This window comes from Aptenodytes patagonicus, chromosome 1 (assembly GCF_965638725.1).
Source record: "Aptenodytes patagonicus chromosome 1, bAptPat1.pri.cur, whole genome shotgun sequence".
In the NCBI taxonomy this organism is placed as follows: domain Eukaryota; kingdom Metazoa; phylum Chordata; class Aves; order Sphenisciformes; family Spheniscidae; genus Aptenodytes; species Aptenodytes patagonicus.
Genome location: NC_134949.1, coordinates 144,372,293 through 144,389,606, shown reverse-complemented (window position 1 = coordinate 144,389,606; position 17,314 = coordinate 144,372,293). Strand labels below are relative to the sequence as shown.

At 38.6% G+C, this 17,314-nt stretch overlaps 1 protein-coding gene across 4 annotated transcripts in view; it reads left to right on the top strand.

Annotated features, from left to right (window-relative positions):
* WWC3 (WWC family member 3) overlaps positions 1–17,314 on the top strand; it is a 105,901-nt gene that overhangs the window by 67,052 nt on the left and 21,535 nt on the right. For all 4 annotated transcript variants that reach the window (XM_076357755.1, XM_076357785.1, XM_076357775.1 and 1 more), the window contains exons 9-11: positions 7,562–7,804; positions 11,082–11,171; positions 12,305–12,879. In XM_076357755.1, coding sequence (XP_076213870.1) covers positions 7,562–7,804; positions 11,082–11,171; positions 12,305–12,879 — 908 coding nt within the window. The remainder of the gene's footprint in view (positions 1–7,561; positions 7,805–11,081; positions 11,172–12,304; positions 12,880–17,314) is intronic.

Sequence of the window (17,314 nt, the reverse complement as noted above, 5' to 3'; positions counted from 1 at the left end):
TGTGTCATTTCTCAGCTGGAAATGCTGAACGTTTGTTTATGCATGGAATGCAGTATTTCTGAACCTCAGAAGTGAGCTAGGGTTTGATGTTAATTACATGTAGAAAATCTGGGCAACTAACCTTCCAACTAGAGAATAGTAATTGCAATAAGGGTAGTTTTGCTGTCCCGGGATAGCAGTTCTGACAATGGTCCGTTATTTAGCAAAAACATGTTAGTTGCTTTAAAATAGTAGCCTTATTCTGCCCAGTATGTTGTACGGAAGTAATCAGCTTTCAGCTTTTGAGTGGAACTGCACAAAGCTCGTTGCCCCTACCAGTTATCTCTGTGGTTGCATTCTTCATTTATCATGCATTCCTTCCCCTTAGCTTGCTGGCATTTCTGTAGGGCTTTTGTCTCTACTAAATATCTTTGTGTTCGTTCTCCCTTGGCTGGTGAAATATCTACTGTTACTGCACAGCGTGGGTGACGGAATGTGCTGTGATGGATTAAAATCTACAAAGTAGAAAATTAAAATGCTACAGTATATCATAACTGTAAAGCAGTATATTATGACTACTTGCTTGTCAAATGGGGTGTGGAAACATATAGCAAATAAGTACAGCAGACAAACTGTCTTATTTCCAAGTTTTAATGGGAGACTTTTAAAATACACTGTGGGAGAAAAGTATGTCTTTTCCCTTAAAGGAAAGCAGGAAAAAAGCCCCACAAACTGAAGGGCAGTGTGTCACATTTTAGTCACTCTTGTGAATCTAGCCAGAAGATCATACAGCTCTAGTTATGAGCAGAATATTTGCCATATGTAATAAAGAAGTTTTTAAAAATAAAAACATGTTCACTGTATGTGGTGTCTTAGCAAGGAAATGCAGTGTTGGGATTTCTGAATGAACTGTCTTGAGGAATTCAGGAGATGAGACCCAGTGATAGCAGAAAAGTTGGCTTATGCTCCCAAAATATCTCTCCTCCCTCATAAAAGATAATTTGATTTTAATTCCTCCTTCAGAAATCTCTCTAACTACTGAGTGGTTTGGCCTTTGCATAAATTAAGACATTCACAAAGCTTTTTTTTCCCCTTCAGTTTCCCACTGGAAGGAAGTTGGATGATTTGCAATTTAATTTTTCCCATGGGTATTTCAGATGTTGTGAGCTGTGGGTTCTGACATCTTCAGCGCACTGGGGAAGAGGTCCTCTCTCCTCTGTCTGATCCAGGCTCTGGGAGGAGGCGTGTAAATTCTGCTTTTTAACTTGCCAATCATGCTGAGGAGAGGCTCAATCACTTCTCTTCTGCTCTTTACTCTTCTGTTCCCCCCAATTATTTTTAAATAAACTGTACCTTATTTCCATGAAATTTCTCCTCTCAGATCTGTCAGTGTGGCCCTCCAGAGAAGCGGGAGGGAGGGAGGATGGTCTTTTTGAACAGACAGCCCCAAGCTGCCTGGATAAATACCGTTTTTAGTTTCAGTTGCTAATTCAGTGAGACCACCTCTCATGAAAGCATTTGCACACTGGAAAGGGTACCCCTCGAGCACTTTTCTGAATAGACTGTTTCATAGAAAGAGAAATCAAAAGCAAATTGTTTTTCTTTGATAACTCTTAAGTTGTGCAGTTCAGTATAATGACTACATGAAATGTCATTGCTGCAGTGCCTCATATCCTGTGAAGTGTATTAATCAATAGATGTAAAATGATCCCTCCAATAAGAAGCACCAAAATTTTTAACTGTGATTTTTTTTAATTTTTTTTTTATAATCCAGCCTGATGATAGCTGACTTTAATGAACTAATACATCCAAGCATCTTCAACTAGCTTATCTAATTTGGGTGCAAAAGCAGTAATTTGTTTATGCCTTCTGTAAATTTGAATTCAAAGATGTTGTTTTTCAGTTCAGTTGTTTAAATCATACAGTGGCTGTCAGCAGTTTCATTTTATCCTTGAAAAAGCCTCCTCCTCAGCTATGCTTAATATTTCCACATTCCCTTTAAGAATGTTACTTCTTTCTTTTCAGTATAGTTGCTGAATAGTTACTTTGTTGCAAACTTGTGGTCTCATTACCAAAATTAATTTTCAGTTGGGCTTTTAAAAGCACTAGTGCAAGCAGAAGTGTGTCAGTGCAATTTGTGCTTGTGCTGACAAAATGGATGTTGGTTAGATATTGATAGCAACACTCCAGTACTGATACAATAAGATAGTCAAGTATTTTCCTGTTAAAATTAATCTTGTGTAGGCAGGTTTCAAGGTGTAATTGCCTAATTTTTAGTGAAATTCAGTGGATTTGTATGTTTTAGTCTGCTAAACTAATCTGAAAATCTGATTTAGGGATGAAGTAATTTGTCTGATACCACATAAATATCTGGCTCAGGCATGTCAGCTAAACCTAAATCTCCCAGTGTCAGTTTTTAAACATAAAACTTTTTCTTTGGGTTATAAAGGGAGCTGAGCCATGCTCTTGAACTGTCTTTAAAGTTCATTATACCAGTTTACCTGTGGATTGGGGAAAATACTAATTCCTCTCCTCCATTGGTTTTAGCAGGCTTTGCAGTTTTCCTAAAGGTGAATACCTAATTTTATCTGCAAAATGCCAGTGGACTCTGAAGGTTTCATGAGTGTCTTAAGCCTATTTAAGACCTTTTTGTTATTGAACTGGGCTGCCAGGAAGGCTGGATATTCTACAGAGCATACTCGTGTTGTCCGCCAAAGCCACAGTGGCACATACTTGTAGAAGCAGCCAAAGTAGACACAGTGGAGAAATTTTGTGAGCACTTGGCTGAGTTCCCCAGCTTCTTGTTCTTTCCATTTCTTTCTTCCCCTTTCTCTAGCCTCTCTCTTTGGATATAAATCGTAATCCACTCTCAAGAGGGTCCGTAAATATCAGAAATTACTGAGTTCTTACACCCTTCATTATGTGTCTTCAGTCCCACAGTTATCTCCTCTGGGTATTGCATGTGGGAGAAGTTCCCTGTTACCTGAAGTGGCAGAGAACTGGGTCCAACTATAAGCCCCTTATAAGCCTAAGAAAAAGAGTAAGCTGGGCTGATTTATGTTGATCGTCTCTGCATATTTGTGTGATCTTAGCCACCGTTCTCCTCCAAATCATAACTGGATTTTTTTCTTTATTTTATCCCCACCAGTCTTCCCATTCCACAGGTAACAAACGCCTCAGCTGTAGAGTGGTCTGGTATGTCACCCAAAAGTCTAGGCATTTAAATGTAGGGGGATATTGTTTTTTCCTTGGAAAATTCAGAGAAAGTAAGTTTGAAGAACTTGTTTAAGCTAGAGAGACCAGAGCTTGTTAGGTTAGGAAGTGCCAGCTGTAGGATACCCATAATTTGTCCCTTTTATGAGCATGAGTTAGGACCTTTGTATTGCTTCAGAGTATTTCCCTCCCCAAGACACGTGTCTTGTTCATAATCTGAGTAATGGTCTAAACATGGGGTTAACTGTAATTGTAAATCAGACTCTTTCATCTCACAAAAAGTGATTTTTTTACTTTAATCTCACTTCTCATGCTATATTTTAATAAATAACCTCTTCTAAACCGAAATGTTCTCAAGCTCAGCAGTATAATTTCATTAGTGCTGGGTTCAGATAGCAGTCTTGAAAAAGGTTATAGATGCTAACAAAATCTTTTAGGTTCCCCAGATATTTCCAATGACAGAAGGGTTGCCCTATTTTGTCTAGGCGGGTCTGTGTAGATATATAATGATTCAGACATGCTGTAAATTCTGAAAATACGTGCTTTTTTGCCCCCGTGATGTAGTTTGTGTAGTAAACTACTGGCTGTACTGATCTCCACCCTCATGCTACGTCTACATTATCTTGGGCTAGGCATTGTTGTAGCTACATTAGTATGGCCATTTCAGGGCAAGTTTGCCGTTTCCAATCAGTGTTTACTTAAGATCACCAGGTTAAACCTTTGTCATCTTATCTGTGCCCCTCCTGCTTTCCTGCTTAACAGGAGCTGTTGTATTCATTTCCATTTGAAATTTTTAAATACCGAAATAAGCAGCAAGTTGGTCTGCCTACCTAGGAAACCAGTCATTTGATACCACCTACTCGAGCTGGAATGCAAGCTCCTCAGCACTTGTTATGCAAGGATGGGAATGGGCAAAATGCCTGGAATGTTGATGGCTCAAAATTAACTGTTTTTTCCCCAGGAGTATGTTAAATTGCTATATCAGTAGGGACCTCAGTATCTGGCATTAGGCCAGTTAAAAGTACTCTTTTACAGTGACTACACTTAAGGACTAGTATCTTAAAAAATACCCAGTAGGAAAGAAAAATGTGGCTGAAAAACAGGTTTCATAAAGGATCCTAAATCCCCCCCCCCCAAATTGCAATCTACGTCAAGTCATTGATTTATTTAAGTGGGTTTTAAGGTAGGTGAATATATGTGCTGAGTCTGAAAACGCAAAACAGCGGCTTTTTTGTAACATACCAGCAATGAGAATGGCTGGTGTAGTATAGGTATAAAATCTGGCATGGACAAGTGCAGTGAAATTGCTTATTTATGCATTTATTGTGTTTGGGAAGAAAAGCTTGTGTTGGGAGAAGACAAATTACAATTACGGAACATGCTTAAGAGGATTTTTTTTATTATGTTTTTAGCAGAACTGAACATGACTCCTCAGATATTTTTCTTAGGTTTGAGTGAGTGAGACCATAAAAGCCTTAGGGATGTTTTCTAGCCAAGGAGATAAATTTTAAAAAGTTTATCACTGGTAGCTTTTTGGAACAACGTACCATACAGAGGGAGTCCTCAGTGGAAAGCAAGCAACAAAATTCCCCGAAAACTTCAGTTCATTTGCAGGAAATACAGGTTGCAGAAAACTGGCTTTATTGGTGCTGAAGTTTCCCTCCCAGCAGATTCCTGCATTGTGTAGTGTTCTGCGAGTGCTTTTTCTTTGCTTAAAGTAGAGACGAGAAGAGCTAGTTGAAGTGCTAAGAGTGTCAAGGGAATCAAAGTAAATACCTAATCAGATTTTGGAACTCTTCAGTGGTACAAACCTTGTCCACAGCAGTACTTTTCCCTTTAATAACAGTATAATTAAGTTACTATACGACAACTTCCTACTTTCAAAGCATCATCATAACAGAAATTGAGGGGAAAAAATAAACTTTAAACTGGAATGTCGTACACAAAGGGAGTTACATGCTCTCAGCAAGCTCAAGAGCCTAAATTAAAACCTCTTGTGTTGAGGGTGGTATTTTACTCTACAGCCAAGCGGATTCAGTGGTTAACTAGCACTGAAAGGGGGGATCCCACCTTCCCCTCTTGCCTGCTGGTACTCCTCTCTTCCTTATTGCCTGCATTAGCATTTATTTGTTCCTATGGTCAGCTTCTTAACCAGCTCACCCTGCATTAGAAAAATAGCTAGCAAAACAATTGTAAGTGTTAAAATGGAGAGGGTCAGTCCTTCAGCTCTCTTAGAAAACAACCCAGAGACTTCACCAGACACATCTCATCTTCTTTCATCCACTGTGTAAGCTGTGTAAGAGCTTGTGAACACGGTCACTTAAATACTTTGCCAGGGCTCATCTGATTCACGCTCGCTTGCTAAGCTATGATAACCCAATTGTACCTGAATTCTGTAATTCTGTTGAAAGGACCTTGACTCCCCATTTGTTTCATTTGGCACTGAACACTTGAAAATCAAGCCGTATACGCCTTCAGGAGGGTTTACTGAATCTTTAACAGCGTAGCAGCCTGGGTAGGGGAGAGGAGGGGTCTTGACTCCGCTCGCTCTTCCTGGCCCTGACGTTTGGTTGATGGGGTGAGGTGTTCTTCAGGAAGCTGCATCTGGAATTCATGCACAATAGCCGAGGCATGAAATACGTAGACTATATGTATTGATTCACAGTGGTGCTTTCAGTAGCTATTGGCAGGAAGTTGGTTATTAATGCAAGGGGAGGAAATGGTATTGAAGGGCTTGATAAAGTATTCTGCTTTAGGCTAAAATGTAACATAATAGCAAGTAAAGAACTTGGGTGTAAATGAAATCTAAGGGGGGGGGAATCTATTTGACGAAATTCACAGTAAAATTCCTATTCATGTATGAATGCAGTCATTGCAAAATGACTTATATTAATACTTTATTTCCCTTCCCCTGATAATAAGATGGCCAAATACTTTCCAGATGTCAGTATGAAATACACATCGCATGATGTTTTTAGATGGGGAAAACCTTACCTTTGTCATGTCTATGCCTTTTCTTTTATTCTTAAACATGTTATCACATTGTGGATCTTCTGTGGATCTTCTGTTTGCTTGTTACGAGCTTTTACCTTGCTTTGTTTGTTAGTATCTTTTCTTTCTTACCAGATATTTTGGAAAAAAGATTACTTAAACTAACTTACCAAAAGAATGAATGCATATCCCACTTTTATGGCTGGCTGGCTTTAAATGTGCTTTTATTTATTTATTTAAAGGGTGATAATCTTTTATGGTGCACTGAACTTTGAATGCTACTATTTGAAAGTGAAGATGAAACTGCATAGCTGTTGTACAGTTCTTTAGTTTCAAATGTTCAAAAATCAGAAAGCTAGATTTTCTCTTATTTACTTTTCATTTTAACGGTAACATTCTCAAGTGTCTAAATTGCCCATTGTAAGACAAGCATAAATACCTAGCAGTAAAAGAGTGTTTTCCATGTTATGCTTATATACCTTTTGATTTTGCCAAAAGAAACGTGTGAAATTTCTAACTTTAGGGTTCTTTCTAATATTTATAAGAGTTCAAAATTTTTTTTTAGCAGAACATTTTCTTAAAATGTCAATCGTGGAATTACTCTTACAACTGTTGTTTTGTGTAGTGGTTCAGCATATTGAGATATAGGAAACTACTTTTGGCTATAAAGTCTACTACAAAAAAAATCGTTAGCTTATTTAATTGCTTGATTTGATGATGGATCCATCTAAAGCCACCTGTATTTTGTAACCAGTAAATGTTTTTTCCAGACCTATGTGTTTGTTTTACTGACAGCTTATTTATTCTTAAAAGTTTGTTGCTGGTCAGGACTGCCTAATATTTTCAGCCCCTTGAATCATTCCTCTACTAGGCGGGACGTGAACATACAGACCTATTGTCACCAGATAAGCATCTCCCCTTCATCCCCTTCAACTTCTCACTGCGCTTTTGAAATCCCAAGTTAAGATCTGACAGTGGAAGAATGAGGAATGAAAGGATGTTCAACTTCATCAGCTGTACAGGGAGCAAACTCAAGAGCTCTAAAATATGAATTGATTTATTACAAAATGAGAAAGCTGTGAAGAGAGGTATTGTCCATGTGATAGATAATGTACTGTAGTTCTTACACAGCTAGACACTTAGGAGCACTTGCAGTTCGTTAGTGTTTTAAAAATACACAAAACAAAACAAAAAAAAAACCACCCCCAAAAAAACAGAAACAAATAATCCTTCCAAACTCCTCTAAATTTTCACGTTTCGAACTTTAGAAGAAAAAAGTCACAGAAGTCAACAGGCTTCAACTTTTGGTATTTTTCCTCTTAATTGTCTTCACCTTTCTCTCTTCTGCGTTTTGAAATACATTTCTCCTCTTTTAAAGAGTTTCGAATATACAACAGCAGCTGGCCTTGCTAGACAATGAATCTTGGCCAGGAATGGCTGAAGCGGACAGGGACCGTCTTCAGCTCATCAAAGAGAAGGAGGCTCTTCTTCAGGAGTTGCAGCTCATCAGTCAGCAGAGGCGATCCCCAGAAGACATTGCACGTTTGGAGGAAGAAAAAAGACGCTTGGAGGATGAAATTCAACGGGCTCGAGCAACGTCTGCTCATGGGGCCACTGAAAGGTTTGGGAACTAAAATCGTTTTCTTATCTACTGTAAGATCCATATAGGTGGTTTCAAAAGGAAGAGTAGGGAGTTTCACTGTGTTTGGGGAGGGGGGAAAAATGTTACTAGAGTAATTTGCTTTCAAAAAAGGAAGAGACTGCTCCTGACTGCCATTATTTAATTCTGTCTGTCTTGAAGTTTTCTGAAGGAGAGTTAGAGTGATGTTGACTAGTTAGCTCTCCTTTCATTCATCTAAAAAGTCTGAATAGGAAGAAGAGATCAGAATAGAGTCACAAAAGATGCTTGGAAAAAGTCTGAATGATACTGTCTGATAATAGAGACCTGAATAACAGTGCCTGGATAGTGAAAGATTTTTCTGTTATTTTGCAGCAGAATAATCATCTCCAAAAGCATCAGAACAACGATCCTTTCCTATATTTGGGTTCTGACTTATAACAGGAAAATTAAATGATTACGTTTTTACTGTCTCTTGTATACAATTTTTCCTTTTAATTTGCAATCTCAGTGGTTTAGTTTGCAATCTCAGCAGTGGGAGCACATCCCAACTCTGACATTCTGAGAACATGGTAAACAGAGTAATTCTTGAAAACTTAAATTAAATATCAAGTTAAATGTAAAAATGAACAACTCCCAAAACATATTAATGGAAACACTGTATTTATTTCAAAGGTGCCCAGTTTTTCCTGTAGCCAAAGAAATGGACAAAACCTCTTAACCTTTTCTTGTTACTGTAGACTGCTGTCCTGGTTTCGGCTGGGATAGAGTTAATTTTTGCTTCCAGTGAAAGTGAGAAAGTACTTGTTCTTGTTTCCCAGACTCGCTTCTCTTAAATAGTGGTAAAAACTCAGGTTTGACACTTGAGGAAAACTACATGAACCAGCTTTAATGTGACCTGTGTAAAGGTTAATATCTACATAATTAAGGCACTTTTAAAATATTTGGAAGTGCCTTCCATATACAAATTTTGAGAACTTCAGTTCCTTTGAAAAAGCTTACTTCAGACAGTAAATTCAGGCAATAAATAGAAAATTCACAGCCAACCTACAGTTCAATGTTATATATTGTTGCAATTTTTGCAATGTTGTTACATTGGCTTTCCAGCTTAAACTGACAGAAAAGGGAGTTCACTTTACACTGCAGTGTAGTAAGTTTTATTTGTTGTTTTTGGGCTCTCATGTTAGGTAGTGCATACTATGTTGGCAAGAAGGCCAAGCTATTTTTCCATGTAGTTCACGCTGTGGAAACCGGCGTTCCAATGTGATACTTGATATTTCAAATGCTAGCAAAAAGTTGAGTAGAAGTTAGAATAATATTGAAGGGCACTTCATTTTTGTATAACAAATTCGAGGAAAGCTTAACTATTAGTAGTCCTAATTTATTTGTTTGTTTGTTTTAGACTCAGGAATAACCAAAACCATTCCTAGTTCTGCTTTTCCATTTCCACTTTCTCCTAATCATGAAATACAAAGAAGTTTCCTCTTTAAATAATTACCAGTTCTGTTCTGTTACTGTGCTTTAAAGGCACTGAGTTATGCGCAGATCAGAACTAATTTAAAATCTGTATGACACAGGTGAGGTTTTTTGTGGTGTTTTTTTTTTGTGTGGTTGTTTTTTTCCTTTAAGATTGGCTGGCAGCCTTAGTTGGAGGCATTTCTTGCCCTTTAGCGCAGGTACCTACCTTACAGCGTTGGTGACTGCAGAGTGTAGGTTCCTAAGTTTGTTTTTTGAAGTAGATGGCATGGATACCCTTTCTTTTCCCTGCAAGCTTTTGAATCAGTTAAGTTTCTTGCATCCATTTGTTGTCTTCTTTTGGTTCCTGCATGCAGTGCCTTTATCACGTAAGTTTACATAGCTGAGCTGCAGCCTTTCTCACACCACTTGGTTAACCTGGTCTGGGGTCCACAGAAGCAGGAGAAAAGCTTCAGCATTGCACACGCTCGGGTGTGCAGCTTCTGCCTGTGGTTGCAATGAAGGGAGCCTCCCCAGAGGGCAGTGGGCTTGCTGGAGCAGAGCGCTACAGCCCCCTGCCAGCATATGAATTGATGAAGTTGGAGGCCAAAGAAGTTGAGAGATTTATGTTTTTACTGCTAACAAAGACTTTTTTTTTTTATATCTTAACCATCCAAAGTTTATTGAAACTAATGCTGCCATTTTGTTTTATCCAGAAGGACTCCCTTTTTGTTGATTTTTTTTTTTTTTTTTTAAATCCTATTCGTTAACATGTTGAATACTAACAGCTGTCTTTGCAGCTGAGGAAAGTCTGAAGCACTCAAATAAGTTTGATCTGCTTTCTCCAAACTGTCTGTCAGAATCCCAATTTCCAGCCAACTTGTGAATGCACGGTTGGAGCAGTAACTTTCCTGGACATACAAATGTATAACACAAAACACGCCCTGATCTTATTTTGAAGTTCAGTGATTGGGCTTGGAAAAACAAAACACCAGGAATACTTACAATTCTGGGTTCGGGAAAAGAATAAATGTGATATCGATAGATAAAATCTATTCTTCGAAGTTTTAATAATCTCAAAATACAGAATTTAAGATATCTTATAGGTGTATGAGACCGACAGTATTACAGATACATTCCATTTGTGTTGTGGCAGTGGTACTGAGTAATTCAGCTGCTTGTTATTAGAATGGGCAAAAAATAAGTTGCAGCGAGACATTTTTGTCATAGCTTAATATTCAAAATGCTGTATCACCTGCTTAAATATAATGATATATAAATGTACTTGAAACACCTAGAATTAGAGCTTAAAGTTGTGTTTTATGGTTACTGCTTAACAGAAGTCCTTCAAAATTGTTCTTTTTATCTTTTAAATTTGATACTAATTAGCTTGGATAATAGTGCTATTTGGAATATTTTTTTCCTGTCAAGGTGACAAAAGTCATAGTAGTTCTCTGTATTTTACTGGCACAATCAGGTTGATGCAAGGGGAAAAAAAAAAATCTTGTAGTGTCTGATGTTTTTACCTAGGACTTTTTATGACTTTGCCTAATTGCTGTAATGTGTTTTCAACATCATGACTCTTACATTGTGCCTCAATTACTTTTGTTGTTTGGGAATTCTGCTGGAGTCTTGGTTCTTGTGTTCTTGCTGGAGTTACCATAGCTGCATATGACCTGCATAAATTTTTCATTTAACAGCAAAACTTCTTTTTATATTCCAAACTGCAATGCAGTGATATTTTTCTGTACTTGGAAAGCTCCTAGCACTTCTTGAGCACTACTGTAATGAAGAAAAACAGTAATATGTATCTGTTTAATTATAGGATACTGTTACAGGAAAAGAGAAATTGTTTGCTTATGCAACTAGAAGAAGCTACACGTTTAACCTCATATTTACACTCCCAGTTAAAAAGGTGAGTTATATAAAACCATCAGGTTTTGAAGTTAAACTGCAGCAGAGAAGAATATTAATCTATAAAGTTTACCTTTTTAATACTTTTATGTATGCGTGCCAAGTAAATTAATTTTTTACTAAATTTATGCAGTTTGGTCTATGGAATGCGATGATTTGGATGGAGTTTTATAAATAGTATTAGTGATGGCTATTTGGGCTAGATTATTATGTATATTTCAGAATTTTATATGTTATCTTATTTTCTGAAAAGAAGATATGTACTTAAAAGCTGTTGTAATATTGTTACAGTTTTACTAATATGAAGATAACATTCTTTTAAGTTCTGTGAGGTTTTAATATTCTGATACCTTCTCCAAAGGAGGGGTTTTTTGATCCCTGGTGAGATGACAAAATTTTGCCATTTAAATATGAGAATGTGCTAAGACCCACACAGAAGCCCAGAATGTTTTGCATAGTCACACTCGCAGCTGCCTTTTTAGGTGCAGCTCTTGGGGATTGCTCAGCTCAACACCACACAAACATCAAAAGCTCAGTTCCTGCTGAGTCTCGCTTCATCTCTCTCCATCACTTGTATTCTTCTCTCACTAACTGTCTGAGAGTGGTAAGAGGAACTGGAATAGGATTCATCCTAAAGTCTTATTTATTTTGCACTGGAAAAACCTGTGAGTGTGAGGCTTACACAGCAGTTTGTTAGGACTTTCCAAATTCCTTCGCACTTCTTCTCCCTGATATGTCTGTGGCCCATCATTAACGGAAATTCAAGCTGGATCATGGTAATCTACCCTTCCTAGCTTTATGCTGATCCAGATCCTGGTCTGGCGTCTTTTCTGCCAGATTATGGCTGCTTACACGTTGGAGGAAAGAGTAGGCTCGTCCTGTTGGACCATTTGTCTTCAGGCACTTGGTTCTGATTTGGCTGTCGCTTGCACTGTTCCAGTCATGGTTGTGCTTGAGACCAGGGCAAGAGACGCGAGCTAGACCTTAAAATGCCAAATCATCTCTGCGTGTCACTGTACTGAATACATGTAAAATTGCTTGTGTAATCTGGATTGACGTTTTTATGTCTGCGCTGGTGTTTCTGATTGTATTTGAAAGGGTCTTTTTTGTTTTCTCTTTCTTTGCCTGCCGTAGTCTGTCGGCTAGCACCCTCACAATGTCCTCTGGCAGCAGCAGGGGATCCCTGGCCTCCAGTCGAGGATCCTTGGCATCCAGCAGAGGCTCCCTCAGCTCGGTCAGCTTTACGGACATCTATGGCCTTCCGCAGTACGACAAATCAGACAGCATTACAGACTACGGGCAGCATTTACGCTTTGACATAATTCCCTTCGAGTCTCTCACAAAGGATGTGCCATACACTGATGCCATTGGACACTCGAATTTCAATAAGCAGCGGAGGTCTCTGGATACCCCGCAGTCCCTGGCATCCCTGTCATCGCGGTCCTCCTTGTCATCGTTGTCCCCTCCGAGCTCACCTCTGGACACGCCATTTCTCTCTGCATCTCGAGATTCTCCATTAGCTCAGATGTCAGAAGGTTTTGAGGAGATGGCAAGCATAGGAGCCCTGGAAATGCTGAGGGCTCAGACCACAGCATTGGGTGACGATGATACACAAGGAATGAGCTCATCTCAGACGTCCACTTACCCTGTGGACAATGAAGGGCTGCGAGAAATGGGACCACAGCTGACTGCTGTCCAAACTGGTGGAGGTGAGTTTCTGGACATTATTATTTTGTCACATTATCATAGAACATGTCACACAGACCTAAGCATACTAACACAGTAGAGATTGTTCCTCAGTTTGGCTTATTTTACTTCCATCAGTTAAAAATTACATGGTAGATGTTAGCTGTTTTAAAAAAAAAAAAAACCAAAAAAAAACCAACCGAATAAAAAAAACCCCGAAAACCCCAAACTTCAGATTTAGGGCAAAGAGGTGAAAGAGTAGAGAAATCCTTGTAAATAGATCTTAAAATAGTGGTGAATTGGGTGGAAGAAAGGAAATGGAATACGGACTTTCTTTGGAGCATAGTGCATCAAGGAATAAATATTTTGATCTTGGGTTGGGAATTAGTTTTAAAAAAAAAAAAAAAGCATGGTTTAGTTACTTCTGAGGCCCCCAATTGTGCCCATGTTGCCATTATTCTGATAATTTAAAGCAGTACAAACCCAGGGGAGATGGGGACGGGGGGGGGGAAAACCCTCCAAAAAAAACCCCAAACACAAAACCAGGCACAAGGTGATGCTGCCGACAGTGCTTGAAGGCTGGCTGACTCCATGCTGAATTCATACACACCCCAGACCAGGTTCCCAATGTCGAAGTTCTGCAGTGGAGCAGAAGCCACAGTGGCATGGTGGTCATGAGTGCATGGTGCACTGTGCTCGTGAGTCGAGTGCTTCCTTAGCCAAGGAGCATCTTTTGTAGGGGGTGTGTGAGAAATTAAGCATCTGCTTGAGTGGTTGTCTCAGAGAATCTGTGACCGCAGAGGAGCGATGTGTGCAGTTACCACAGCACACATACTGTTGAGTCTCCTTTTCCCGCTTGACTGTGAAGTTGATGGACCTGCTTTAGCTTGCATTGGTGGAAGCTTCTGAGGCACTACAGTTGAGAAACATAAATTAGAGAGATCAAAAGAGGAAACAGGAACCTTTTCAAAAAACAAAACAAATTTAAAAACCTGAGCATACAGGCACATGAGAAATTTCTTTTCCTGTTTTAATCAATCAAATGAAGAACTGCTGTTAAAATGAAGAGTATTCCTTCATGGTGACATTTTTGTGTGTTGGCTTGTTTGTATTTCTAATAAAACCATACCAGTAGAGAAGGGCTTTTAGAGAATGTTTTTAATATTAAGGATTGTAATTCCCATCCCATTTCTATATCCAGAATTCTGTGTTAGCAATTGCGTAGAATGTTGCATTCGGGACTTAAAACATCAGGAGTAATGTGAAATATAACCAGAGAATGTATCATATTATCCTACCAAAATCTTATTTGTCAAGTGATAATGAGAAGGAACATTGACAGTATCTAAGGAAAAGCTTTCAACTTTTATTTTTAAAAAGAAAATGTCATCACTGTGCTAAAAAGCCTGTATTGCTTGAACAGCATTTGCGTTTAGACTTACCTACTTTCCTTAAGGCAGCTAGCATTGCCAGAAGATACTGCTGCAGTGTTTACATTTACTAGATGTAAACATTTTTAGTGCCCATATTGCAACTTTCAGACCAAAATAAACAGAATTCCAGAGACCAGCATGTAAGCTTGTGCTTAAATTAGTGCCATGAAGAGGCTTCCTGAGGCTTTCTTTAAACCTCAGATCAGACCACAGCATGTCTTCACCCATTGTGGTAAGTGAAACTATGTTAGTAGTTCATTTATAGCTCGTATGTGTTTCCTAGAAATGAAGGCCTGCTCTGAGGGCCTAGGGAGCAATAGGATGAGGCTGAAGTTCCTGCTTCGGTTTTCCTTTTCTCCTTTCTCTGTCACGTTTCTACACATTTCACATTTCTCTGAAAACCTCTGGCAGAACACGAGTGTGCTACCTGCTGTCACTGCTGCAGTGTCCAGCTCCAGCTCCTAGTCCAGGGGTTACAACTTTTCTCTGTGTAGAACAGAGTGCTTTGTGTTACTTTTTGAGGAAAAATGTATGGTTAAAAGGTAGCCAGGCTGTCTTTTTTTGAGTTTGTTTTGTTTTTGTCCTTAATATTTGAATTGGAAAACAATTGCTTAAGAAAAATTTGCTTAACCTTTCTGATTTTTGGCTGGAGTCATGACTACTTTGAGCTCCACACTCACTAGCTGGTGGGTTTGCAGTTGTAATGCAGTTGCTTGCAAGTAGCAGTTGGAAGTTTTGAAATTGTTTTGGTTTTGTACTCTTTTCTTGAAGAACATGATGGAACATTAAGCTCATATATCACAGTTAGAGAACCCCCAGATGTTGGGGGGTTTTGGTTTTCACTAAGGTACTATGCAGTGTGCTTTGTTGCTGCCACCCAATGGTCTAGTAGCATAATGCGATGCTGGAAAACCAGTAAGTCTCAGCTCGGACAAATCTTTTGCCTGCTCCTTCACTAGACAAAACATAAGGTAATTTTTGCAAATTCCGGGGGCTGGGAGGGTTTATCTGAAGCAGCACTTGAGCAAGTTCAAGGAGCTCTTCAGGAACTGTAATTTTGATGTTCAGTTGCTGATCTGCTGTTTTATTGTTCTGCATCTGTCTCAGGGACATACTGTGAAATACGTTAGCATGTGTGAATGGAGGGAATATGCCTGAGAGGTTAAATCCATCGTATTTATAAAGCTGGGAGTGGGAGGAAACATGTTAATAAAATATTGGGCTTTAATATCTTCACTATCTCGTCCTCTCTATCCTAAAATAATCTTTCAAGTGCTAAGTTTCCTTTAATGCCTAAATAATCTCTTGTTCGCAAAATATTGTCATAGATCTAAAAGATGATTTATCATTGTGTGCTTTTCATTTTGTCTTGTTTCTCATGCGGCACAACAGAAAAATTCACTGTAAGTGAACCTGAAATTACTTATTGTGCTGATTTTGCCTGTAATTCCCAGTGTGTTTTTGTGTGTGAAGTGTTGGTTGTTGTTTTGGTTTTTTTGAGTTGCATGTGAAGAAACAAGAGATTTTGCTACATTTGGTTTTGTTTGATATTGTGCTGTATCTGTTTAATCATTATGGCATACTTAATTTTTTGCTATGTCAACTAAACAGTATATTCATGGCTGTAGTTTAAATTCCTGGAAAAAGTGTTCTGCGAGCTTCAGCTTTATTATATCATAGTAATGCCTGACAGCATCATGGTAGGTAAGGTCTGTTTGTGTCTCTGATTAAGTTTTTATGGGAGTGTTTGACTATTTTATTAGTGCATTTTGAGCTGACGTGCGGTATTTGTAGTCTCCTAAGCTTGTGAAACATGCTTTAGATTTATTTATGGTTTTTTAGCTAATGAAATCTTGGACACCAACATTTCCTTTGAAGTTTACTTTTTCAACTAATGACACCTGAGAATATTCTTTTAATCAGGGCTGTCTTATGTTTATCAAGCTTTGGCACCCAGTAGTTCTGAAAATTCATATATATTGCTCACTGATTTTGTTATTTAAATAAGAAAATGAAAGGTAATTATCTATCTTAGAAACTTTATTTTTAAACAATTCTTTAGCTTCCAGCATTGGAAGGTCTGTAACCTGTGCTAAACCTTGTTCTGTTTAAACAAAAATCTGATGTTTCTTTCTTCTTGACCAATTTTTCCTGCTGACTTTTTTTTTTCCTAGTCATGGGCATGTTTTGGTGTTTGCATCTCTCCCAAATTCGCTGGGATTGTCCAGATGTTATCGAATGCTTCCATGGCTTGCAGGCAGCAGGCAAATCATTGTCAAGTTACAACATTGTTGTAACATGTCAGTTTTTCATGTCATCATATTGGTGCTTCAGACCAATTTTTCCTTCCAGACAAATTGAGAACATGAACCTCCAAAGCAGAGAGCCCATGAGGTCTTTCATCCGCTACATCTATACAAAGCGTTCACACGGAGGGGTGAGCCAAAGGCTTATTTACAAAAAGAAGTCATCCTAGTGTAACTTGTTGAAATTAGTACAGAAATTATAGAAGCACTTTCATACAAAATTTATACACTTTTGTGAAGTTCAGCCTCTTTCCAGTGATGTAAAATTATTGGGGAAACTTTCACATTAAAAGATGTCTCTACAGAGTGCTAGTTTTGATTCTGCATAAATAACAGTGACAGAACTCAGAGGTGGGCTCACCAAATTAAAAGTTCTTAAAAAAAAAAAAAAAAGAAAAAAAACCAACCAAAAACCAAACCCACCACTTTGTACAAGTGATATGGAGAAGAGTGTGGTTCAAATACAGTTTCTTTGCTTTCTACGAGCTAGCTTGAACTTGGCTCTCATTTGTGACGAGGATGAAATGAGTAACACTGCACGATGTGTGATGTACAATGAGGATGGGATGCTGTATTTGGGCAGGGGGGAAGGACAGGTGGTTCTTTCTCCAGGCACAGAGACAAATGCAGACTGGGATGTCCCTGGTCAGCAGATACATTCGCTGCACAGCTGAAGATGGCTAAATCCTTCATTGGATTTGGAGAGGAGGGGTCTGTAG